The 27,465-nt window shown below is 38.8% G+C and overlaps 1 protein-coding gene across 1 annotated transcript in view; it reads left to right on the top strand.

Moving 5' to 3' along the window:
• Positions 1-27,210, top strand: part of NUP133 (nucleoporin 133) — a 59,329-nt gene extending 32,119 nt beyond the window's left edge. Inside the window, exons 15-26 of the mRNA XM_002921544.4 lie at positions 5,922-6,146; positions 9,300-9,422; positions 10,002-10,101; positions 10,777-11,028; positions 11,657-11,790; positions 13,642-13,800; positions 14,865-15,000; positions 18,435-18,553; positions 19,735-19,815; positions 20,568-20,632; positions 22,506-22,594; positions 26,993-27,210. Coding sequence (XP_002921590.2) covers positions 5,922-6,146; positions 9,300-9,422; positions 10,002-10,101; positions 10,777-11,028; positions 11,657-11,790; positions 13,642-13,800; positions 14,865-15,000; positions 18,435-18,553; positions 19,735-19,815; positions 20,568-20,632; positions 22,506-22,594; positions 26,993-27,129 — 1,620 coding nt within the window. The 3' untranslated portion in view covers positions 27,130-27,210. The remainder of the gene's footprint in view (positions 1-5,921; positions 6,147-9,299; positions 9,423-10,001; positions 10,102-10,776; positions 11,029-11,656; positions 11,791-13,641; positions 13,801-14,864; positions 15,001-18,434; positions 18,554-19,734; positions 19,816-20,567; positions 20,633-22,505; positions 22,595-26,992) is intronic.
• The last annotated feature ends 255 nt before the right edge of the window (positions 27,211-27,465 follow it).

Genomic DNA, 27,465 nt, shown 5'->3' on the forward strand with positions numbered 1-27,465 from the left:
AGAATCAATTCCTTTTTTTAAGTTTGTGTGTTTTTGTTTTTTTTTTTAATGGAGTATCCCCATTTTATATTGGGCCTAAAATTAGAACATGTTTTGGCTGCTAGACCGAATTGTTACACAGAATCACCCATCTCTGCCTCATTGATCAGTAGTGGCTTGCAGGCATATTATATATCCAAATGAATGCATTTCATCCCACTTTTGCTTGCTTTTTCCAAAATCGATAATGCCTTCCTATTAAACATTCCGATGCTGTCTATTAGAACTTTCTGTGGTGATGGGAATGTTCTAGATTTGTGTTATTCAGTAGCCACTAGTCACAGGCAGCTGCTGAGCACTTAGAATGTGGCTGGTATGACTGAGGAACTATATTTGTTTTTAATTTATTTTAATTAACTTAAATTTAAATCATCACCTTGGTGGATAGCGGCTACCTTATCGGACAGTGCAATTCTAGATGATTCCAGAAATACCTTGATTGTTCTTAATTCCACATTCTGCTTCAGTTGTAATGCATGGTTTGGCTCTTAACTACTTTTATTATCTTGGCAAGGGCTCTCCAATCATTCAAGTCTCTGTCCTTTTTTTTTTTTTTTTAAGTGGTTTAGGTAGACTACAGAATAATGGGGGGAAAACACAACATTTTCTTGGATGTAATTGTTTATTTAGTCAAGTGTATCAGTTAACTATTAATACCTACCAAACCACCCCAAAGTGTGGTAGATTAAAACATTTCTTTTGGGTACAAGGATGGTTTTTCTGTGGCTTTCAGCTGGGACCACTCCTTGAATTGCATTTAAGGTAGGCTGAGCTAGAAGGTCCCCAGGCTTCTCTTGCCTGACATTTGTTGTAAGGCCGTCAGCTGGGCCACATGGTTCTTCTCCTCCACTTAGTCTCTAATCCTCCTGTAGGCTGGACTGGCTTCCTGTGGTCTCAAGGCAGCCCTTCATGGGGATGAACTTAGAAGCTATAGTCTTTCTCAGGTCTTACCTTAGATAGATGTCACAAAATGTTACTTTCACCAGGGTGACATTGGTCAGAGCAAGTCACCAGACCAGCCCAGATGAAAAGGATTGAGAAATGGATTCTACCTCTTGATGGGAGGAGTGCCAAAATCAAGTTGCAGAAGGGTGTTCATACCAGAATGGAAGGAGTTCATGCCTTAGTATGCCACACGAAGAACACACTAATTTATCAGAGGGTGAGAGAGCCATTAATGTAAATAATTGTATAACCAGATTCTTTTATCTAAGGAAGTATTTTTTTTTTAAAGATTTTATTTATTTGTCAGAGAGCACAAGCAGGCAGAAGGAGAGGCAGGCTCCCTGCTCAGCAAGGAGCCTGATGCGGGACTCGGTCCCAGTACCCTGGGATCATGACCCAAGCTGAAGGCAGACGCTTAACTGACTGAGCCACCCAGGTGTCCCTAAGGAAATACTTCTTTTTTTTTTTTAAGATTTTATTTATTGATTTATTGATTTGACAGAGAGAGAGAGATTGCTAGCGAGAGAGGGAACACAAGCAGGGGGAGTGGGAGAGGAAGAAGCAGGCTCCTAGCAGAGCAGGGAGCCCGATGCGGGGCTCGATCCCAAGACCCTGGGATCACGCCCTGAGCTGAAGGCAGATGCTTAATAACTGAGCCACCCAGGCGCCGCATAAAGAAATACTTCTGAATATGAGGCTCTCCTCCTCAAGCCAGACTTGGTGCCAACAAGTCATATCTCTTGCTAAAGGAGATGAGAATTAATATCACGGCCTCAGGACAATACCTTTGCCTCTAGTTTTCTGGCAGTGAGGGAAGCGTATGTCCTCACACATAGTACGGAGCAGCTTAGAAGCAGGGAGCTACTGTGCTCCTCTTTGTTATGTGGCTCGAGTGATGTTAATATGTAGACATCACTTCGTTGGCAGTGCTACTTCACTGAGGTGAGTAAAAGCAGACAAGCAGAATTCCCTCATGTAAAAACTACATTTACAGTATTGGTGAGGGAACCAGCAATAGAATTCAAATCAGAAAAGACAATGCAACTCTTATTTTAAAATAACCAGTGAACAGGTTGAATAAATTAAGACACATTGATTCAGTGACCTATTCCATGGTCATTAAAAATGAGTAAAAAGGGGCTCCTGGGTGGCACAGCGGTTATGCGTCTGCCTTCGGCTCAGGGCGTGATCCCGGCGTTATGGGATCAAGCCCCACGTCAGGCTCCTCTGCTGTGAGCCTGCTTCTTCCTCTCCCACTCCCCCTGCTTGTGTTCCCTCTCTCGCTGGCTGTCTCTATCTCTGTCAAATAAATAAATAAAATCTTTAAAAAAAAAATAAAAAATAAAAATGAGTAAAAAAAAAAATGAATATGTAAATGTGTTGTGAAAAAGTAAGATGCTATCAGAACAAGGTACAGAACAATATATATAGTGTGATTCCTTTGTGTTTAAAAAAAAATTGTCTGCTAGCATATGAATGCCACAAAAGTATATAAAGATAGCAGGGAAATTTAACTGCAGCTCCAGTAGGGAACGGGCTGGGGACTTTTACCTGTCCATACTATTAAGTTTTCTAACCATGTGCAAGCCAGGCTTTCCGTCTTTGCCATGGACAGTATGGTGGAGAGATTTCTAGAATGGTGACCTACCACAATCTTGGTCAGTGCTCCCTTTTTCTTGTGTTCTGTGAAGGAAAAGCAAGACTCTTTTCAGACAGCCCTAGCTAAGTAGCCTGCATTGTAGCTCTCAGAGTAGTGAAAGGTGGTAACTAATACCCCAAAACAGGCAGCTAGCACTGGGAAAGCCCATGTGTTTTTTCCCACAATTTTCCAAGGTTCTTTTTTCCCAGGGTGTTGCTTTATCATCAAAGGAATTAAGAAAGCAGACCTTGCACTTGAGCAGACAAGAATCACACCTGTCTTTTGCAAAGGTAGCATGTAGCTTGAGCTTTAAGAGTGTCACAGAGGTCTAGCCCCCTCTATTCGAGGACTGTTTAAACACTGAGTGGATGCCCCCTCTACACCCCCATGCCAGCATTAGTCAGGGCTGGCTGTGAGCTTAGTGCCCGAGTCACCCCTGTAGGCTGCTAGGCATAGGCCTTCAGATCCTGCCTTCTTGCACATCCCAATTCAGTCTTCCCCTTCACAGAAGCCTCTTTATACCCCCTACTCACTGATGGCTGCTGTTTTACAAAGTAGAATTCATCAGGTTTAAGTCCTCCTGCTCTAACTACAGATTGACACATGGATCATGGATCTAGACCCTCACTGCATATAGGGCCTCTTGGGGGTCTGGCTTGAGGAAAGAAGACTTTAAAGGGACCAGTGTGTTGGGGCGCCTGGGTGGCACAGCGGTTAAGCGTCTGCCTTCGGCTCAGGGAGTGATCCCGGCGTTATGGGANTCTTGGGGGTCTGGCTTGAGGAAAGAAGACTTTAAAGGGACCAGTGTGAGTGAAATAATGCCAGGAGTCTGACAGTGTTCCAGTTCTCTTTGCAACATGGGTAATCAAAGGCGGCAGACCAAGTTCACCTGAGGGTTCTGTGTCCACATTATGCCAGGCAAGCCCTGCACTGTTGGTTGAGCCTTAAGGGAGTGGCGTATTGGGGCGAGATGCCTTTGTTAAATGTTCTGTATTGNTAAAAAAATAAAAAAAATAAAGGGACCAGTGTGAGTGAAATAATGCCAGGAGTCTGACAGTGTTCCAGTTCTCTTTGCAACATGGGTAATCAAAGGCGGCAGACCAAGTTCACCTGAGGGTTCTGTGTCCACATTATGCCAGGCAAGCCCTGCACTGTTGGTTGAGCCTTAAGGGAGTGGCGTATTGGGGCGAGATGCCTTTGTTAAATGTTCTGTATTGTTCAGTTTCATGGGTCAGAGCTTCACACCCTCTTGCCTGGCTTTGCTGTTCATTTGGGATAGAGGATGTTCCTGAGAGCCTTGTGGTCCGACCTATGGTATTATCCTTCATTCTGGCCCCAGCTTATCAGACCCACACTCTCTTTTGGTTGTATTCTCTGAAGGAAGGGTACACGTGTGCTGTCCTTTTAGTTGATAGTCTTTAGAGTCTCAGAAGTCAGGGTGCAGCTTTTCTTTGAGCAGTTTCACAAGTGAATTCAGCAGCAAAGTGGCAAGAAATGGTTCTCCAGCCAAGAGAGGTCTTGTTCATCCTCTTATTGTCCAGATTCTCTGCTCACAGTGCTAGTCAGCAGCACCCGGGGCACACAGCATTTTCAGGTCAGGTCGCAGTGTAGAAGCAATCTTCTCGGGGCACCTGGGTGGCTCAGTCACTTAAGCGTCTCCCTTTGTTCACGTCATGATCCCAGGTTCCTGGGATTGAGCCCCATGTCGGGCTGTCCACTTGGCAGGGAAGCCTGCTTCTCCTTCTCCCTCTGCCTGCCACTCCCCCTGCTTGGTGTTCTCTCTCTCTCTGTTAGATAAATAAGTAAAATCCTTAAAAAAAAAAAAAAAAAGAAAGAAAGAAAAAGTCTCTTCTCATTTAGAAAAAATGAAAGAGCGTTTTGGTACAGAGAAAAAGGAAAAAGACCCATGAATCATCTTTTATCTTTTGTTTTTAATTGGCTGATGTTGCAATTTTTGTTCTTGACATGCACTTGTAAATCAGACTTCCAAGACACAAGTTGTTTTGGCTTTTCACTATAGTTACTTCTTGTTCCTCCTGTCTTGACTGCTGATGTTCCTCAATGATTGTGATGTCTATTGTATGGGAAGCAGCCTTCCCCTGTGGCTTTCCATTTACAGACTGTAGGGCTATCTTTATACTTTTAAAAAAAAGAAGAAAGGAGAAGACTGTGACTAACCTCAGGGGGGATTTACAGAAAACCATTTTAGCCCATTTAGCAAAATGTAAATTCCTCATTGTTTTCTTAAGCTCATTGTAATAAAATAAATCTAATTCAGAAAAAAAGTTTTCTTTTCTTTCTTTCTTTCTTTCTTTCTTTCTTTCTTTCTTTCTCTCTCTCTCTCTCTCTCTCTCTCTCTCTCTCTCCCTCTCTCTCTCCCTCCCTCCCTCCCTTCCTTCCTTCCTTCCTTCCTTTGACAGAGATAGAGACAGCCAGCGAGAGAGGGAACACAAGCAGGGGGAATGGGAGAGGAAGAAGCAGGCTCATAGCGGAGGAGCCTGATGTGGGGCTCGATCCCATAACGCCGGGATCACGCCCTGAGCCGAAGGCAGACGCTCAACCGCTGTGCCACCCAGGCACCCCAGAAAAAAAAGTTTTCTAACCATGTGTGTTTTTCGCCCATTCAGTAGGACTTCTCTGGGGATGTGGGGCATTATTTTTGTTTTCTGTGTACTTTATTTAAGATAAACCTCAACATACAAAAATGAAGTCACTGAGTAATAAAATGTGGAAGAGTATTCAGTATTTAGATGTGTCTCTTGGCTTCTTCCTAGTAGGGATGTTAACACTTTATCAGATGAGAAAGCTTAGAAGAACTCCCAGAACTAGTGGTAACACATCAGAAATGGGCATCAGGCAGATCAGAGGTAGTACTGCTGTCCCACCCTTCCCATGACTTTAAGGTTCTGGAAATTATTTGCTAAAGATGGAGACTGCTGAGTGTCTAGTTCACAAAGATCTAGAATCTTGGGGAGTTAGAAATGAGCAATTTTTTGCTTCTGATAACCATAAATAATGAGAAACAAGATAGAGTAGTGGAATGACCCTAATCTCAGATGAGGAACATCTATACTCTCTTACAGGTGCTAATGGCCCTGGCTGAAGAGAGAGAGAGTGTGTGTGTGTGTGTGTGTGTGTGTTTAAAAGAGTGGAAAGGAGAAGATAGCCGAGGTACTTTCTTGGGGACAGCTAAGGCCAATGGCTCTGTACCCATTGTGCTTCTGGTGGAGATAAGCCTGCATTATTTCGTGTGTTGCTGTAAATGCTTTCTAAGAACGTGTGTTTGTATTTTTACCAGGTTGGCTTATTTGGACGTCTTGGCACTTTTGCAGTAAGAGGGATGCCTATGGCAACTCGACTGTTGCTCTGTGAGCATGCCGAAAAGTTATCAGCCGCCATTGTCCTCAAGAACTACCACTCAAGGCTCTCTGACCTGGTGAACACAGCAATAATGATTGCTTTAAACAAAAGGGACTGTGAAATCCCATCCAACCTGACTCCCGCGGACGTCTTTTTTAGAGAAGTAAGAGGAGTTCTTTTGCCTTTAATGCGGCTTCATAGAGCTATGCCATTTGCTGATTATGCCTCGAACAGGGAAAATATTGAGGACAAAAAAAAAATCTCATTGAAATTTAAATAGGACTCCATATTTATTTATCACATTCTCTATAAATTAGAGCTTGCAAAATTGACTAAGTCTTTTCTACTGTCTGCTGGATGTTTTCCTTTTGCCTCTCCAAATCCACTTTTGACACTGCCCCAGATGGCATCTCGTCAGTGGGTTCCTTTGCCCTCCTGTTGTCTTTGATAACAGTGAGGCACTGTCTGGTCGGGAGTGGTTATCTATTATTATTTGTTCTGTCTGTTATTCCCCCAGCTTCATTCCTTTCCTGCTTCCACTGCAGTTTGCTGTGCCTTCTCTCAGAGACAGCGGCTTTTCACTGGCTGCTCTCCACGTTTCCAGTAACTGCTTCTGCCCCGTGCCCCTTCACGCCTGGGTTTAATAGTGGCTCCCCTGTTGCTAGCCCTGGATGCTGCACCTTCCTCGGTAGATCCCCTGATCCTTGCCAGCACCACCGTACACCGTCCCTTCACTAAACTCTGCTCAGCTACCTGCTATTATCCTACTATCTACCTTGCTTTTAAAATCAGGTTTATTTTCAAAGGGAAAGAAAAACCTGCTGTAAACTTCAGTGGGAGAAAAGATTAAGATGCTGGCCAGCTGGTGGCAACTGACCATTGTGGTAATAGCCTGCAGCTCTTATTCTTGTGAGACTTCTTATAACCTTGTGAAGGGGCAGGGGAAATTTGACTCCCTCCCTGTAAAGATTGTGACAATAACTGGTGTTAGCTCTTCCCCCAGCTCTGCAATTTGGAATTGTTTTTTTTACATTTGGGGAACTTTTAACTCTATTTGGTGAGTCTCATTTTTATTTCCTTCCTTCTACAGTCTAGCTATAATCTAGCGTCTAACAGGCTATGCCAAGAAGTCTTTTTTTCTTCTTAATACAGTTGACCCTCGAACAACATGCCAGCCCTTGCACAGTGGAAAATCTTTGTGTAACTTCTGACTCTCCAAAAAGTGAACTACTAATAGCTTACTCTTGACCAGAAGCCTTACCAATAGTCGAATTAACACACATTTTGTATGTTGTATGTATTACATATGGTATTCTTATAGTAAAGTAAAGGAAATGTTAAAATTTACATAAGGAAGAGAAAATAAATTCACAGTACTGAATTGCAGTACTGTACTGTATTTATCAAAAAAAATCTGTGCATCAGTGGACCCATGCAGTTTAAACCTGTGTTGTTTAAGGGTCAGCTGTGTTTCATGTGCTGTAACCTAAAAACAATTTAGGACCCTGAACTATGTTCAGGTTTTTTGTTGATTCCATAAATGTATTTAGTTCTAAGAATGCCTTGTTTTTATATATTTGGGTTATTTTCTAAGGAATGTATGGCAAAGCACTTTTTTGTTTTATTTTGTTTTTTTAATTTAGGAAATATGCCCAAAATCTGAATGAAAGAAAAACAGTTCATCTCAAATTTCATGATTTAACCAATCTGAAAGGAATCTATGCAAAGCCCCTACTCCCCCACCCCCAGCCAAGCTTACAAACAAAACTCACAGGTGTCTGCACTTGGCCCCAACTCTTTGTTGTTTAAGAAGGGGAGGAGAGTGATGGTGTCAGAAATAGAAGTGGGCAAAGAAGGGCTACAGAGGAGAAGGTCACCTACATGCTGGATAAGAGTACTATTGGGGAGGGAGAGGTTAGAGATATCTGATGCCAGAGCTTGTCCGAAGAGGTGAGGTCTGTCCCTATAACCCTGCAGGAGAACTGTCCAAGTTAACTGTTGGGAGTGTCAGGTGTTGGGGTCAGTCCAGGTAAAGGTGAAAAGGTCTTGGGATTCTGGGGAGATGGGAATAGTGAAGAATGCATCCTTAGGGTCTAAGTCAGTGAAGTACATGGTGGAGGGTAGAATCGTGGGGAGAAGAGTGTATGGATTGGGGACAATGGGGTGGATAGGTGATGACTACCTCATTGATAATTCTGAGATTTTGAGCAAGTCTGTAAGAACCATCTGGCTTTTTGAGTGGAAGGATTGGAGTACTGTAAGGAGAGTTAGTAGGTTTCGATATATTTGAGAAAAGGAGTTTGGAAATGAGGGGCTGTAAGCCTCTCAAGGCCTCAGGTTTGAGAGGCTGTTGGGGTCTGAAGGGAAGATGGTAGGGTCCTTAAAGTATACGGATTCCTTTCACAATCAAACTGTTGTAACTTTTGTGTTCTTTTTTGATCTTTGTTCATACATAATTTTACATGGCAAAGCAAATATTTTAAAAAAGTTATTAACAAATTATTTGAAAGAATTGAATAAGAGTCTGGTTCCTTTTTCTGCATCTGGATCAAAGTGGAAAGCATACTAGGTAATTCAGTATACCTGCATTTTCTAGTTAACTGGGAAAAAAAAAAGATCTGAAAATTAATCAGCTGGTTACATAATTCATGAGTAGTACCTTAGGAATATGATAGAACAAAACCCAAAATGTGATTGGTTCTTCAAAAGAACGCTCCATATGGAAAATGGTAACGTTAAAGACTATTTACATCACCTTTTATCTTAATTCCTCATGACATTTACTGGTCTTAAGTTTCCTTTGAGGTATAGTTCTGAATCCTAGGGTTCCATGGAGTTAACTGCTTAAGGGACTGACTGTTGGCTCACCATACGAATAGGATTTGAAACCACTGAGTATATAACTCATGTGGTGAAGGTGTTTAGCAAGTGTTTTGACATTTTATTTGCTTTTATGTATATATATAATTTTTTTTTTTTTTTAGATTTTATTTGACAGAGAGAGCGCACAAGCAGGGGGAGTGGCAGAGGGAGAGCAAGAAGCAGGATCCCAGCGGAGGAGCCCGATACGGGGCTCAATCCCGGGACTCTGGGATCATGCCCTGAGCCAAAGGCAGACGCTTAACGACTGAGCCACTCAGGCGCCCCACTTTCTACTTACTTTTAAATTTATTTATACCATCAGCTGTTTTATTGTGGCTAATGAGCCGAGGGTATTCCTTGATGAGAAAAGCCCCTTGAGTAGATTCTGGGCGGTTGTAATTATTACCCATCACCATAATGTTTTTGTAAGTATTGTTTCTCGGTACTTCCCCAGGTGTCCCAGGTAGACACTGTCTGTGAGTGCCTATTGGAGCATGAGGAGCAGGTCTTAAAGGATACATCGTTGGAATCCGTTGAATGGGCTGAGGTGGTCATCAATGTGAACAGTATTCTCAAGGTACAGAACTATGGTGAACATTTCAGCAAATCAAAGGCCAGAGTGTGGATAGAAGAGAAAGTGGTCTCCATATTCCTACTCTGTATTGCCAATAATTTATAAGTGTTTAGCATTTAATTCCAAAATAGAAAAATACCGGTCATTTTATTAATCAGCCAAACATTTTGAATGTTTGCCTTGTGTGTATTAAGTTTCTATGATCCTGAGTTCTGTTTGGTAAAATAAATCTTTTATTTGAAGAAGGATATATATATATATATATATATCATTGCAAATGTATTAATGCTATACTAGCTGTCTAAGTAAACCACCCAAAAGCTTACTGTTTATATTACTGATTAAAATATTCATTCCATTTAATCTTAGCTAATGGTCTTTATAGCAGTGGTTTTCCTACTTTGGTTACTACAGTTTTCCAAAATTGAAGTTAAATTTCAAATGCAGAAAGAACCAAAACCAGGTTCTTCAGACCTGTGCTGAGTATTTTTTTAGTATTAATAGACTAATTAATGTTTCAAATTACCTTTAAAAATACTGGGATTCATCGCTTTCTGCACGTGCTAACACATTTTTTTCCAGGACATGCTACAAGCTGCTAGTCATTATCGACAAAATAGAAACTCCTTGTATCGAAGAGAAGAACCAGTAGAACAAGAACCTGAATATGTTCCTTGGACAGGTGAGATTGCAATCTCTGAGTCCAAATATACTGATTTATTATTAGCAGTAATTCAAAATAAATTCCTAATGACCCATTTTTGGAAGCTGTATTACTCCATTAGTGTAGGTTTAAAAGTGAAATGAAAAATAAGGGCCGTCTCCAGAATGAGCAATTCTTGTGAAAATTGCTTTATTCCCTTGAATAATTTATAGACCTCTCTATAACATATTTCACTAGTACTTATTATGTGTCCAGTAGATTTTGTTTATTTTTTAAGTAATCGCTACCCCAACGACAGGCTGGAACTTATGACCCCAGGGTCAAGAGTCGCATGCTATAGTGACTGAGCCAGCCAGGTGCCCTGTGTCTGCTAGATTTTAGGGCATGTAGTTATTCAAAGAATCAGGTCCTGGCTCTGGAGGTGTTGACTGTATTTAGTGTTGATTTAATACAAAAAAGTAAATGGAGCAGCATTAAAGGGATTTAGAAGGAAGAAGGATCATGTTTACCTGGCTTTGTTGAGGAAGTCTCCCATAGAGAAGATGGGATTTGAGCAGGAGAGAGAGGTATCAGCTGAAACCCTATTTGATCGATTTTTCCAGCAGCAGTGAGGTGATAGTTTTTAGGCAGTTGGTCTTTCCCTTAGCCAGGATAGAACCCTTATTTACTGTAATACTTTGTGTGATTTCACAGCAACAAGTGGTCCTTCAGGCATCCGAACAGTCATAGAACGCCAGCATGGGATTGTCCTGAAAGTGGTTTATCCTCAGGCAGACAGCAACCTCCGAAACATTCTGACAGAGCAGCTGGTAGCACTGATTGATTGCTTCCTGGATGGTTATGTTTCCCAGCTGAAGTCTTTGGACCGATCTGGTGATCAAGAAAGATATAACAGTCTGGAAATGGAATACCTACAGAAAAGATCAGATCTCTTATCTCCGCTTCGTAAGTACATGGTATTTAGGAAGGGCCATGGGTCTTTGAATTTGCAGAACGGATGAAGGAGTCAGATCGTTAATGCCGCATATTCAGTGTACTCTCATTCATCCAACCATAACCAAGAACTTAAAGCATGTATGTACAGCTTTCTGGGTTCATTTGTTCAACCTTGTTTTCAAAACTTCCCAGGTAAGAGTACCATGCTGAAGAGGATTTGAAAATGAATAAATTGGCGACAAATGGAGACTGCCCTCCAAGAGCTTGTCATCTGAGACCTTGACACGAATAACTAGTCTGCCCAGTAGAGCACAATGAGGGCTGGAGAGTGTGACTATGTTCAGCAAAGGGCAGGTTCTTTTCATAGCTAGGATGAGGAGGCAGGGCTTGTACACGTAGGAAGGGAGCCTCATAGGTAGCAGGAACAAGCAGTGGATTAAATTTGCCTCTTTAATGAATTTATGTGGATTATGAAACTAATGTCAATAACTGTTCCATTTATTATTATTCCATTTATTCCATTTATTATTTTTAGAGTATAGTATGAGTTAAAGGTAAAATTTCAGGTAATATTTTTTATCACATATTAAGTTTTCACTAACAGGATTTTTTTCCCCATCTGTTCTCATTTTTACAGTCACACTAGGCCAGTACCCGTGGGCTGCTTCATTAGCAGAAAAGTACTGTGACTTTGATATCTTAGTACAGATGTGTGAGCAGACTGACAACCAGACACGACTGCAGCGCTACATGACCCAATTTGCAGATCAGGTAACGAACATTGGGGCCGTAGATGGTCAATCTGTAGTGAGGTTTTACCATTTCAAATCTTACCTGGGTTTTTAGGAAGATGATGTACAATCTTTTTGCAGTTAACTTAGACACTAATTTGTGTATTATGTTTCTTTGTAAATTGGCAGACGATTCCAAATATTATTGAAAGATTCTTTGACCTTTGAAGAATGTGTTAAAACATTCATTTCTATTCTGCTATTTCCAGTTAGAATTTAAAGTACTTAGGTAGACGAATATTAGGAGAGTTTTAAAACTTTGAGAAAAGATCTTGGGAGCAGAGGATGCTGCAACTTTCGGAGAGCTCAGCTTTCCATACACCGAAGATTATGCTTTCCTTGGTTGACATCATGTTTATTTTTTTTTAAAAGTTCTCATTATGATACTCTGTAGATGAATTTTAGTTGCTTCTTAAAGCCACTTTATTCAGTCAGTTGATCTTCATGTAAAAGCTGATTTTTTTCCTACTATAAAAGAGACATTGTATAAAATTCAGAAAACCTCTATAAACCAGAAAATTTTAAAAGTCACTCACAATTTCACCACCCAAAGAACCCTTTTTAACATTTGGTTTATATTGTTCTAGTCTTTTCACTCTTAACTATTATAGACAAACATGTTTTGCCAATTGCTTATTTCTCTTAATAGATCACAAATATTGTCCTTATCATTAAGTATTTCACAACGTTTTGATGGTGTTATGGTATATCATGAACTGGGTATAACTTACCTTATTTGACCAGGGCCTGATTGTTGGACACGGCTTATTTAGCATTTCACAGTAGTGCTACAGTAAATACTTCTGCGCCCATCATGATTTTTATTCTTTTTTTGTGGATTCTAGTCCTTTGTTGACATTTTCCATCCATTTTTGCATTCTTTTAATTTCTTTAATATGTTTACTAGTTATTTAAAAATCCTTATGTGCTACCTCCAAAATCTGATCATTCTCTGGTCTTGTTCTCTTGTCTACTTACTAGTCATATTTTTCTGCTTTTTAGGTCTTGTAATTTTTTTGTTTAGATATTGTGTATAAAGATGGAAATGAATTTATTTTTCCCTGGGGAGGCAGATAGGGTGAGAGGCAGGTCACTCAGTTCATCAAGAATAGAGGTGGGTCAAGACTCGGTTGCAGCTTTTGTTACGTTCATTTCATTTTCTGGTTTTGAAGTGTTGTGGGACTGGTGTGTTCATTGCAGAATTCCCTCTTTAGTGGAAACATCTCTTACATACTGTGTGACTGTAGGACATTTTAGTCTTCTTTCCACACTAGCCTTCCATACTACCCCAGCATTCAGCAAACATCTGGTGGGAAAAACCAGCTAGGCATTGAGGGCCTCTCTAGGTTCCTATTTATCATGCCAGCCTGCATGGCCTTCTGGTACAGAATTCAACCCTTGAGACTCTTTCATTCTGCACTGTCACATAGAACTTTCTGTGAGATTGGAGATCTTGCTCATATATTCTGTCTAAGATAGGACATAGGGCCATTGAACACTTGAAATGTGGCTAGTGTGACTGAGAAACTGAATTTTAAAATTTTAATTAAGTTTAAACAGCTACATGTAGCTAATGGCTACCACACCACACCATGCACATCTAAGGTTTACGTGATCTTGAGCAAGATCCCCTCTCTGAATCTGAATTCCTCATTTATTAAATGAGGTAACTAAGGTTTTTTTAGGACCCTACATATAGAAAATAAGTGTTTAAAGATTTCTGTTCTGCAATCTAAGACCTTTGAAAAAAATTAATATTTTATTATCAGAAATGTACTTTTTAAAATTGTATTACTAAATATTATTGGATTCTTTGCCCTGTTATTTGTAGAATTTTTCAGACTTTCTTTTCCGTTGGTATATGGAGAAAGGAAAGCGAGGCAAATTACTATCTCAGCCTGTTTCTCAGCATGGAGAGTTGGCAAATTTTTTGCAGGCTCATGAACATCTCAGCTGGTTACATGAAATAAACAGCCAAGAATTAGAAAAGGTAAGAAGGATTGAGTTACTTGGAGCAGATTTAGGCAGGTTTTTACTTGTTTAGTTTAGTTTAGTGGTTAAAATACTATTTAGAGATTATTTTAAATATGTATCTCCTATTCTGACATAATTTGAATAAAGTGTTTTTTTTTTTTTTTAAAGATTTTGTTTATTTATTTGACAGAGATAGAGACAGCCAGCGAGAGAGGGAACACAAGCAGGGGGAGTGGGAGAGGAAGAAGCAGGCTTATAGCGGAGGAGCCTGATGTGGGGCTCGATCGCATAATGCTGGAATCACGCCCTGAGCCGAAGGCAGACGCTTAACTGCTATGCCACGCTGGCGCCCCTGAATAAAGTGTTTTTTTAATTTATGATGGCATTGTCATTACTTTTAATGTCTCGGTAAAAAAAAAAAAATACCTTTTGTAGTTTGACTACTATTACAGTAAAGTAAAACACAGAAATTTTATTTATGTGTAAATAACAGTCGATAGCCTTTTTTTGTAACGAGTATTTTCTTTATTCTTTTCTTTTTTTTTTTTTTAAGATTTTATTTATTTATTTGACAGAGAGAGACAGCCAGTGAGAGAGGGAACACAGGCAGGGGGAGTGGGAGAGGAAGAAGCAGGCTCCCAGTGGAGGAGCCTGATGTGGGGCTCAATCCCAGAACGCTGGGATCAAGCCCTGAGCGGAAGGCAGACACTTAACGACTGAGCCACCCAGGCGCCCCGAGTAACGAATATCTTCTTAAAAATGTTCAAATTATGAGTAAAAACAGTACACGAATTAATTTTAAAGTTTGTTCTTGACAAGTTGTTGAAGTAAGCATATAATTGTTATAGAACAAATGTTTTATACGTGTTTCTTTTCCCAATAATTAGTGTGGCTGGTTGTTATGTTATTGAGTAATTACTCTCGTTATATAGTACCAGTCAGTTTTAGATTTGCTGGTATTGACCTGATCTTTCATTGGTATCAGTTAAGGGGGAATCAATTTGGGGTTGTACTTAACTTTTATTTCAACTTGAATTAGTACTCAGGATCTTACCATTTTTCATATTTTGTTTATTGTAGGCCCATGCAACACTTCTGGGTTTGGCAAACATGGAAACTCATTACTTTGCAAAGAAAAAAACCCTTCTTGGTTTGAGTAAATTGGCCGCATTGGCTTCAGACTTTTCAGAAGGCATACTGCAAGAAAAAATTGAAGGTAAAAGAAAAGATTTGAACATCGATCATGCTATCAATGAACTCAGTGCATTCCTATTATTATTTAATAGGGTTCATTAGACACAGGACCCGCCTCTCCATTAAGAGGAGTGATTTCAGTGTCGTTAGACCCTTACTCAAGTATGTATTTTTTGGGATTCTGTTTTTTAGAGAAAATTTGTATGTTAAATAAGAATTCTTAAGAAAGATGTTACATGATTTGAAGAATGCTCTGAGTACACCCTTAGTGACTCACAGTCTAAGAACACAACTGCAAAGAAATCTGGACCTTTATTGTAGATAGTGGTAATTTTGAAGCATCTGGTTTCAGAATTCAAAACTTTTTGGTGTCATATCTGTATACAAGTATTTTATTATATTGTAGGTTGAGTAAATGANTAGTCTAAGAACACAAAGAACTGCAAAGAAATCTGGACCTTTATTGTAGATAGTGGTAATTTTGAAGCATCTGGCTTCAGAATTCAAAACTTTTTGGTGTCATATCTGTATACAAGTATTTTATTATATTGTAGGTTGAGTAAATGATTGGATATATTGTTATTTTTGAGAACCAAGGGGAAGGGAGATGAAACCTAGAAGGAGGATGAGGAAGAACCCTGTACTGCATTTGAATTGGAGATATCAGATGTCATGATTGTTTAAACTTAAAGTACTTCTTGGCTCTGTTCACTGAAAAGGCCTAAAATCAGTGACACCCCAGTAGCATGAGTATACTTAGTCCTATACTTTGGCTTCTAACTACTATTTCTCAGTAAAAGGAAATGAGGGTTATTGAAGAAATGATCTTGGGAAGTCGTGTTTAGCCCGAAAACAAGGTTAATGTAGAGATGTCAACACAACAGCCTCCATTGGCCAAGTTTGGGGATAGTTTGAACACCAAAAAGAATGATAGTAAAGCATTTTATTTCACCATTTAAAAACGAAAAACCCATAAATCCACAGCGATACCCATAAGGGGAGGGGTCAGTGAAATGCTTCTTTATAAAAAAAGAGTACCAACTAATAAATGTAGAATAGGACTTGGGAAGTCATCTTGCAACCATGGTGACTAATTGGTCATCAAAGGATGCTAAAACCATTGAGTTGAGGGTTAGGGGAAGAAGACTGTTTCATGTTTTCAGAGTATTATTACACAGATCTAACAGATACCATCATCACCATCGTCCACAGTGAGACAAACTCGCATGCTTCCTGGAGTGATGTAATGTGGCAATGTAGAATACCAGCTGTGTTGCTTTCATTCTAGAAATGTTCAACCTGAATCTGACCACAAGGGAATGATGAGATATATCCTGTTTGTGGGGTGTTTTACAATATAATTGGCCCAGACTCTTCAAAATTTAGCAGTATGAAAGACAAAAAAAAAAAAAAAAAAAAAAAAAAAAAAAAAGGCAAGAGGCTGTTTTAGATTAAAGTAGCCTGAGAGCCATGACAGCCAAATGCAGTGTGAGATGCTTGATCAGCTCCTCAGTCATCCCCCAAATAACCAACTATGACAAACATTTTGGGGACGACTGGGGAAATGTGAACATAATTAGTGTTAGATGACATTACTGTATTTGTGTTCAGTTTTTCAAACTTGATAATGATACTGTGGTTGCATGCCCTTGTTCTTAGGAGGTATATGCTAAAGTATTTAGAAATGATGGCATGAAAGTCTTCAACTTCCATATTACTTAGGGAGGAAAGCAAGTAGGTAGGTTGGTAGATAGGTAGATAAAGCAAAGATGGCAAAATGTTAATAGCAGGTAACTCTAGGTATACATTGTGCACTGTATTCTTTAAAACTTTCTGTAGGTTTGGAATTTTTCAAAATAAAAATTGGAGGGGATCTTAGCTATGTGGTCGGGGGTAAAGTATATGCAAGTATAGGTGTTTGGTTGTAGGGCTTAGCCACAGAGTCCAGCCTCTGAGGTTTGGATTCTAATTATACTGCCATGATTTGTTTTCTTCAAGGAGTGGGAATAGTGGAAAGAATCTGGATGGAAATTGGAGAGATCTGGTTTCTGTTATTTTCTCCAGCTACTAGCTTTGGTACCTTGGATACCCTCAGAGCCTCAGTTCCTTGGTTATAAAATGGGTAGTTATAAGGATTAGAGATACTGTTCCTTGAAGAAAATGTCTTATGTATATTAAGTACTTAATAAATCATAGGATTAGCATTTAACTTTGATTATTAAAAGTATTTTTCACTCTTTAGGAGATTCTTCAGTCTTTTATTTTTAAGCACTATTATTGCTTATTGTTCTAGGGAAGTGTGTATATATTCTGCAAGGTTGGCTGATCGTCTGACATGGGAAGCCATATTTTAGCCTGGTCACCAGAGGTAGACCAAGTTAATCTGAACAAGGTTTTATTTCTTTGCTCCCCCACCCACCAGAAATCCTTGGAACTCTGGTCATTGTTTTGATTTGATCACTTCTTAACTTTCGCTTTCTTAACACAGTGGGAATGTTTTCAAGTGTCAGTAATTACCTACAGACTGTCATCAGTGTGTCTGATCATAGGGAGTAGATTTTTTAAAAATAACTTGCTTTTCTGGTTACATGAATAATTCCTTATGGAAATTTATAGATCACCAGGAAAAACACAGCAAAAAAAATAAATTGTCTATATAACCCCACTGCCTCAGAGATTACTACTGTTACTATTTTGTGTATCCTCCCAGTCTGTTTTTCTGGGTATGGAAATTACACAAAAATTATTTGTTTGATTGTTATAAAATTAGGATCGTGTGGATGATGTCAGTATTTGAGCATATTTGTGCTTTGGTCTCTGTACTTTGCTGTGACCGCTGTGTTTATGAGGCTGCATGGCAGTTCTCGATCCTTTTCCCCTACAACCCAGCATACTTTCCTGGGCAAAGCCTGGGAATGGGCTGCAGCCTGGATAGCTTATGGCAAGTAAGCCTCACCCCGTCACCTCATCCTGTCGAGATTACCGTTGCTGGTTAGGTTTGGTGCATAAACTTCCAGGATTTGTTTTTCAGGGAATATACTCATGGTGGTTTTTAAATAGATTATTTCCCTTAGTGAAAGATTATATTAGAAACTGTGGTGGGAGTTACTGAGTTACCATAAAATGGGACTGAGTAACCCCCAATTTGAGGGACTTGTATCTCAGGAAATCGCCATCTGTTCTACAGCTCCTTCAGGCAGTAGGGTGTATTTTCATAGCTCTTCTCTCCCCTCCTATTTTGGGTGACTGTGATTGTTTATATGATTTCAATCAAACCATGAATATGTTTTAACATCAGAAATCAAGAGTTAGCAGAATTAATAACATTTTAAGTTCACCAAGTAGTGATGAGATTACCTTTAGAGATGCTCCCCCCCTTTTTTTTTTAATTCAGATTTGTTTTATGATAGAGTGGAAGAGTTTACTCTGCTCCCTGCCTCTCATTTTGAATTCTAGAAATGGCTGAGCAGGAGCGCTTTCTACTGCACCAGGAGACCCTGCCTGAACAGCTGCTGGCGGAGAAACAGCTAAGTCTCAGTGCGATGCCAGTGTTGACTGCCCCTCAGCTCATCAGCGTGCGTGCTTTTCCCATCCTTGTACCATTCCTTAATCTCAAAACAGCATCGGTATTTCTTGAGTCGGATGCTACAGTTTCTATGGGTAGTCATCTGCCCACTTCCTGTGTTTCTGGCAACTTTCCCCTCCTGCTAGAATAAGTTGTTAGGAGCTGCTTGAGAGCAGGGTGCACATTAGCAGAAAGTAGGGGATCAGCCTCTGCTTCCCTGTAGATCTCCACCTGTTCCTAGAGATGCTCATGCAGGTGACCGGAAGAAAGTACTTGTATTGTCCTTTCCAGAATAGGACAAATATGTACCATGAGGTATAGTTCAGGCTCTTCCCTAAGAAAAATGGTTTAAGGAACTGGATTTACATAGCCTATAAGTATCGTCCTCACCCTTTCCTCCGGAACATAACACATTCCTAAGGACATAGCTAGACTATGGGCTGCAACCTGGGTAGGATACTTTTGTTAAGTACACTTGTAGTCTTAATTCTGTTTCTCTCTTTGCCTTTCAAATGCAAGAGCAATGTAGGATCACTTTGAATTTGCTCTAATTTTATTAAAAAGATGACAATTCAAAAACTTCAGTATTTTAGCCATTACCAATAACAGATTTGCTATAATTGAGCTCACAACAGCCTCTCCTTATATAGCATATTGCAAAGAATATGCTCAAAAGAATACTGAAGTAAAGGGGCGCCTGGGTGGCGCAGTCGTTGGGCGTCTGCCTTCTGCTCAGGGCGTGATCCCGGCGTTCTGGGGATTGAGCCCCACATCAGGCTCCTCTGCTGGGAACCTGCTTCTTCCTCTCCCACTCCCCCTGCTATGTTCCCTCTCTCGCTGGCTGTTTCTCTCTCTGTCAAATAAATAAATAAAATCTTAAAAAAAAAAAAAAAGGCATACTGAAGTATGTATACTATCTTGAACCTAAGAATATAAATTTACTGGCATCTTAAAAGTGTATAGACCAAGATATGCAGATTAATTACTGTTGAGCATAGGCACATTTTGAAAGCCAGTTTATTATGAGGATAGATGGAGTGTGGTTTCCAAAGATGATAGCTTTCTTACTATAAAATAAAAATACCTGTGACTTACTTGAAGGACAGAATGACATATTTCTCCATAAATTTCTCTAGTCTTGGTTATATAACTACTTAAAATAATCCTCAACCTTCTTTGAACTTGCCATAGCTGTATATCTGTGAAGAAAACAGAAGAGCTAATGAATATGATTTCAAGAAAGCTTTGGACTTGCTGGAATATATTGATGAGGTAAGTAAAATCCCTTGAGATGATCACAGGCACATATCACAATTTATAAATTTGGTTTTCTGTAGAACAGAATACATATAAAAAGAGAAAATCAATTTAGCTAATCGTGACGATGTGTTAATTTAGAAAGATTCTCTGGTTCAGCTATTCCTAACTCTTGGAATGTGTGTAGCTCTTTAGAAAAGCTGTCAGGAGATTCCCTTTCCTGATAATTCTCACACATTCCCAGATGTCTTTTTCTGTGCATGAATAAAAAACACTGCTTTCAGAAACTTGAGGTTTTTTTCTCTTTCATTTATTAAGTCATTATTAGTTCCTCAGTCTGATACATTGCTTTATCAATTTATTCTTCACAGTATTCACCCTAAGAGTTGTTTCTCAGCCTTCTTTTGGAGGAGGGGGGAGATTAGAATGACAATTCTGTAGGTTAAATAGTTGGGCCTGCAATTGAAAGTAGTTTGGTAGATTTAAAAAATGTAGTATATTGGCTTTTATGTTACCTTGTTTAAAATTTTAATCCTTTCAAGGTTCCTGATAGAATCAGATTATCATAGAATAATCAGAAACTAATTCTCACAGTTATTAGGCTTACTTTTCTGAGTATTCATATCTTAAAGGAAATCTTTTGAAATTATGAGTTAAAGTAAATCAATCATTTATGCAGAATTAGTTAACATAACTCAAATTTAAGCATGTATTTTTTTTTTAATCAAGACTTAAGGGGTTTTTTGTTTGTTTGTTTTACTCTAAAGGAGGAAGATGTAAATATAAATGATCTAAAACTGGAAATCCTTTGCAAAGCTCTTCAGAGAGATAAGTAAGTTCCCATAGCGTGAATCTAAGTATGGTTTGAGAAAAGGACTCTTTAGGAAGATTATGATATCATATATCAAATGGTTTTATAACCTAATTGTATTATAACATAATTCTAAAAATTTTAGTGCGTGCATTAGTAATCTGAATTTTTCATTCAGTAATTAAGGAAGAGTTTAAGGACTTAGGACCACTGGTATAATAAATCTCTGCTTTTGATTTTATTTACTTGAGTGAGAGAGAGCGGGGGTGGGGTGCAGAGGGAGAGGGGGAGAAAGAGAATCTCAAGCAAGCTTCATGCCCATTGTGGAACTCAACGTGGAGCTCAATCACGACCCTGAGATCATGACCTGAGCCGAAATCAGGACTTAATTGAGACACCCAGACACCCCTCTACTTTTGATTTTAAAATTTAGACTGTCAGTTTGCACAGAAATGTATATGTTCCTGATTTTCACAGAGGTAGGGCCAGTTCTGCGAAACAAGAAGCTGCATTTTGTTTTAAATAAAAAGTTTATTAGAGTATCCGTACTCTTTTGTAAGTTACTGAGACCTCTTTTTTACAATCCTCTCCTTCCTGAGAAGGGAGATTTCCATGGGAAATGTTGGTAAAGAAAGGTGGTGGCAGTGAAAGACTGAGAATAATTGTGGGGTTGAATTGTTTCTAGGAGAAGAATTTTAGGGAACATGACTTGGGTGCTAACACCCTTCTCTACTTACAATTTTCCTTTTTGTGTGGTGCTGAGAAATTGCAGAACTATTTTTACTAAGGCATTTCTTCCTCTGATCACTCCCAGATAGTTAAAATTGTTGTTCTATTTGGTCTTGGAGGTCACTGTCTGAAGCGTCTAGCTCTGCCCACTTGATTCTTCTTCCTAATCTTAAAAAAAGTATGCTGTCATCTGACTGGAATTCCTTGTCATGGCTTCACATTTAAAAATGTTAAGGTATTGGGGCACCTGGGTGGCTCAGTCAGTGAAGCGTCTGCCTTTGGCTCAGGTCATGATCTCTGGGTCCTGGGATTGAGCCCCATATTGGGCTCCCTGCTCAGCGGGGAGTCTGCTTCTCCCTCTCCCTCTGCCCCTCCCCCGCCAGGCACGCTCGCTTGCTCTCTGTCTCAAATAAATAAAATTTTAAAAACCTTTAAGGTATTGTGGGATATATTCATTGATTACTACAAAGCAGTGGTTCTGTATGTGTGTGTGTATGTGTTTCAGCAGTAGATAATTTCAACTAGATGAAGAAAACATACATTATATTAGACTCTGGTTACCATTTTACTTTTATGAAAAGCAGAATATGTTACAGTATGTTGTAACTATTACCTGTGCTCTGAAGATCAAACTTTGGAGTCCTTACTAGATTTATTTATTTATAGAATTTTTTTGGGAAAGATGGCTCACTACTTTGCTTTTGTGTGTGTGTGTTTTAAGATTTTATTTATTTGAGAGAGGGAGAGAGACAGCGAGAGAGGGAAACACAAGCAGGGGGAGTGGGAGAGGAAGAAGCCGCCTCCCATCAGAGGAGCCTGTCGCAGGCTCAATCCCAGATCGCCAGGATCACGCCCTGAGCCGAAGGTAGAGGCTTAACGACTGAGTCACCTAGGCGCCCCTTGCTACTTTTTTAAAAAATCAAATACATATGGTTATGTTGGGTGAATAGCTACCTGAGTGTAGCATTTTGTATCTAATATAGAGACCAACTATATTCAACGTTCAAACCTCCCTCATTTAGATACTTTGAAACAGTCTCACAAAATTCAAGATTCCCCACTGCTGGCATGAGCAGCGCAACAAAACTACAGTAGCAAAGAGAGGTCATTGATTTCAGATATGTCCATGATTTCATTTTCTTCTCATTGCAATTTTGTTTTCTAGCTGGTCCAGTTCAGATGGTAAGGATGATCCAATTGAAGTATCTAAAGACAGCATATTTGTGAAAATCTTACAGAAACTTCTGAAAGATGGTAAGTGGTTTGTTAATATTGGAAGTTATAGCATCAGTCCTCAGTTTTAGAAAACTGAGAATAACAGGGATTTGCCAAGGTGTCAATGCCAGAGCAGTTTAAGATTAAACAGTATCATACTCAGAGAGATTTGTTTAAAACGAAAGGTTTTTCTTCTTTCCTCTCCCAATTGGGGGAGTATGTGTCAAGATGAAGTCTCTATCCGCATGGGTCCTGGTATACTGCAGTGGCCGAAGTCTCCACGCTGACTCAGTTAGACAACGAATGGATTCAAATGTTGGTTGTTACACCAAAAATCTGTATAATGGAAGTAACCATTTCCTTTAATTTTTCAGTTAACTCTTGTGAAGATTGAAAACTTGAAATGATATATAAATGAGAAATAACTTTTTGATATATAACTGACCATACTATACTGAATTACAGATTACAAAATCCTTTTACAAATCCATTTTGGACGTTAACACTCTGAAATTCATTTTAGGAACAAAATAAAAAGAAATAAGAGACTATGTTTTGTACCTAAAAGTGAGCAAAATTCCATTTGCTGATTGAGACACCAATTAGGTAAAGAAGCTTTTATGGATAAAATGCTATTTTCAAGGGGAATATGAAGCAGAGGATATAGTTGACCCTTAAACAAGGTGTGGATGAGGGGCACTGACCCTCAACACAGTTGAAAATGCACGTACAACTTTTGACTTCCTAAAAACTTCACTATTGTTAGCCTGCTATTGACCGGAAGCCTTACCAATAACATAATTAACACATACTTTTCATGGTATTATATACTGTATTCTTACAATAAGATAAATTAGAGAAAAGAAATTATTATTGAGAAATACATTTACAGTACTGTACCGTATCAAAAAAATTTGCGGGTAAGTGGACCCATGCAGTTCAAACCTGTGTTGTTCAAGGATCCACTGTATTTACTTTCACCTTTTTTTTTCATATTACTGGGAGCTTAATATATGGAGAGTGTTACACTAGAGATGAGCAGTTTTGCACATTTTATACATGTGTGGCTTATATTTATTTGCTCTATCAAAATGTGTCATATTAAATTCAGGCAATGTGCAAAATAGGCTTAGTGTTTACCAATCTTCTGCAAATATAAGGATACTCTATTTTATACCAAATGGAAAAAATACACAGTGGTTAAGTTATTGTAAATTCAGTCCCTCTAAATGGATAGGACTTTTATCCATCATACTGTATTTACACACATTCAAAAGTTTTCTGTACATACATATGCAAGATATATTATTTGATCTACATAAAACATGACAAACCCAGTGCCTGGTACATAGTAGTCACTCAAGAGACATTTGTCCTTTGAATGCCTACAAGTATTTTGCAGACTCATAGCCCCAACTCCTCTGTAATGGATTATATTCTGCAGTCTTCTATTTTAGAATTGCTGGCTTAACCAGGGCACGTGAAGGGGGACCTTTAGGAAAGTAGTGTGAAACGAACCACACCCACGAGTATTCTGAGGTGAAACAGAAGCAAAGTCTCAGCCTTTGTGTGTTGGAAGTTTTGTTTTATAGCCCATCTGCAATGTCTCTTAGCATTACTTTTCAGATTCTTAGTCTCCTTTTGTAAGTGATCCAATGAAAATGTAATTCTCTGACTAGATTACTTGAAACTTGCTCAGAGTTGATCTGGACTTTTATTTTGAAAAAGGGATACTTGATCATCCTACCATGACACATTTAATAGTGCATTCTTTTTCAAAGATGAGCAAATAACACAAAGGTCAATTAAGCCTTTTCATTGTCACAAAATAAATAAAAATCAAAAATGAAATAATGAAGGGATATAGCAAAAGAACCTGTCTTTTGTTTGAAAGTATATTTGAAATACTTTGAAATTCAGAAAGAACTGAAATGCACCTATAAGACTTTCTCTTTTCTGAGCCTAATTATTAGAAAGCATTTGGACCCAAATCTGATGCTTTCCATGAAGTTTTGTCTCATGAAAGTGCCACAGGATTGAATTGTGGCTAATTAATGTGTTTAGTGCTGTTTAAAGATGACTTTGCTATTTTTGTTATTCTTAGATTATAAATAATAGATGAACAACAGGAATGGAAAGTTGTGATTTTTATAGAAAAAAATATTAAATTATGACCAAAAGACAAAAACAAGTAGAAACTGTTATATAAATAAATAAACATATATACCCAAATGAAAGGCATATATACTTATTATAACAAGAAGTTAAAAGACATTTATTTTTGGAACTTTTTAATAATATAGCCACTATATACAATAGTGAATGTTTTTAAAGGTTAGATCCTGAAAGTAGAGAGAGAGAGCCTCATATTTCGTAAGCTCTGGCAGCCAACAATTCAGCTTGTGGAAAGAATTCATCCTACAGATACATTTAACTTACCCACATGGAGCTTTTCAGTTTGCTTTTATATATTATTGAGGTACATTATACACACAAAATACACATATCGTTAAATGGACTTTAAGTTTTTTTCTAATTAGTTACCAGCATTGAATAGTTGAGAAGCGTTCTTACAAAAGTCTTACGTTCTTAATTCTCTTAAGAATCAAAATATTGGGACGCCTGGGTGGCTCAGTCATTAGGCATCTGCCATCGGCTCAAGGCATGATCCCGGCGTTCTGGGATTGAGCCCCACATCAGGCTCCTCCGCTTGGAGCCTGCTTCTTCCCCTCCTACTCCCCCTGCTTGTGTTCCCTCTCTCGCTGGCTGTCAAATAAATAAAATCTTAAAAAAAAAAAATATTGGCCTAAACTGGACTGAATTATTGTCCTTGCAACAGTCAATGATCTAATGAGTGCCGCCCCCTTTGGGTAAGGCGTTGGCTCTTAAGTTTACCAAGATGCCCGAGACCACGTTCCTTATACCACGGGGCAGAGTTTCAACCCCTGCTGTGAAGAAAGAAATCCATCAAATAGTAGTTCTTTTTTTTTTTTTAAAAGATTTTATTTATTTATTTGACAGAGATAGAGACAGTCAACGAGAGAGGGAACACAAGCAGGGGGAGGGGGAGGAAGAAGCAGGCTCATAGCAGAGGAGCCTGATGTGGGGCTCGATCCCATAACGCCAGGATCACGCCCTGAGCCGAAGGCAGACGCTTAACCGCTGTGCCACCCAGGCGCCCCTCAAATAGTAGTTCTAAACAGAGGGCATGCACGATAAAAATAGAAGCCAGATAAGATGTTAATGTTTTTTAGAAATTTTTAGAAATTAATGCATTTTCACAAGTGTAGTGCTGTTTTACAGACAAAAAGTCTCTATTGAAACGATTTCAGTTGTAATAAATGATCTTTAAGTATTTTGGATTTATACTCCTAACATTTATTAACCCAGATTTTTATTATGTAACAGTGAAGTACAAAAAATGGTGCTAGGCACTTTGAAGGTATTGAAAAAAAAAACCTCAGTATTTGATTTTCAGAACCTTATGCTAACAAATTATAAAATATTGTCTTATTAATTGAAAATTTTTTCCAGTTTTCTTTATCAAGTGAGAAAATCGTACATACCTTTTTGTAACTACACAGACCCTAATTCCAACAGTTCCGTTTCATCAGTGCTCATTGGCTTTCCAGCTTGATAGAGTTCTAATGAAGAAATGATTCTTCACCTGTCTCATTTCAGACTATAATGTCTTTTGAGATACTGGAGCTGGCTTTCATGATCCTATTCTACCAAATTATTTCCCTGTATATATAATTGGATATATATATATATTTCCCTGTATATATAATTGGATATATATATATATATTTAATATATGTAATTGTTGAAATATTTGAATAATTATATATTCTATATTTGTTTGAAATACTTGTTTTCAGGTGATTATTAGTTAAAAACCTCCACATTGAAGAAATTACTTCAACTGTGGAGAAAAATGAAAGTATTTCAGGTCTTACTAAAGACTTTAATCAGATTGGCTGTTTTGACCACTAAGAGGAAAAAAACACTCAAGCAACCTTTTTTTTTTTTTTTTTAAGATTTTATTTATTTATTTATTTATTTGAAAGAGATAGAGACAGCCAGCGAGAGAGGGAACACAGCAGGGGGGGTGGGAGAGGAAGAAGCAGGCTCACAGCGGAGGAGTCTGATATGGGGCTTGATCCCATAACGCCGGGATCACGCCCTGAGCCGAAGGCAGACGCTTAACCGCTGTGCCACCCAGGCGCCCCTCAAGCAACCTCTTCTAAGTAAAGAATGTCCTGTTGTTAGACCTGCAAGCATGTTTGACAGTGGAAGGAATTTAGAACAGAGTATTTCCCAATAGTGGAGGGACATTATATTTTAAATAGAAGCACAGATGTTATCATTCATCATCTTCATTCTTTTGGGAGTTTTATGAAAATGAAAAAGGACTGTTGGTGTTTGTGTTGATAGGCATTCAGCTCAGCGAGTACCTGCCAGAGGTGAGAGACCTCCTGCAAGCAGACCAGCTGGGAAGCCTGAAGTCTAATCCTTACTTCGAGTTTGTTTTGAAAGCAAACTATGAATATTATGTTCTGGGACAAATGTAACTTTTTCTAAAAATGGTCACTCTTCCTGAAAATTTGTGTAAGCGTGTTCTTATAAAAATCTTGGCCTTAAACATCTAAAAATGTGCACAGTTTTATAACGTGTATTGCTGAATTTTGTGTACTTTATTTGAAAGCTGCTACAAAACAGCTGTGTGACTGTGGCTTTGGGTTTTTGTTACAAGATATTTTCTCTCCTCCCTTTTCCATCTAAAAGATATCACTTGTTATTTCTACGCTCGCTGCCCTTTTTTTGTCTTCTCATTCTGTCAGGGGTTCTGGAGTTCTTACTCTGGTTCTAGCTACTTATATGCACAAAGCACTTCTCGGCCTCAGTTT

The sequence above is a fragment of the Ailuropoda melanoleuca genome, chromosome 6 (genome assembly GCF_002007445.2).
Source record: "Ailuropoda melanoleuca isolate Jingjing chromosome 6, ASM200744v2, whole genome shotgun sequence".
In the NCBI taxonomy this organism is placed as follows: domain Eukaryota; kingdom Metazoa; phylum Chordata; class Mammalia; order Carnivora; family Ursidae; genus Ailuropoda; species Ailuropoda melanoleuca.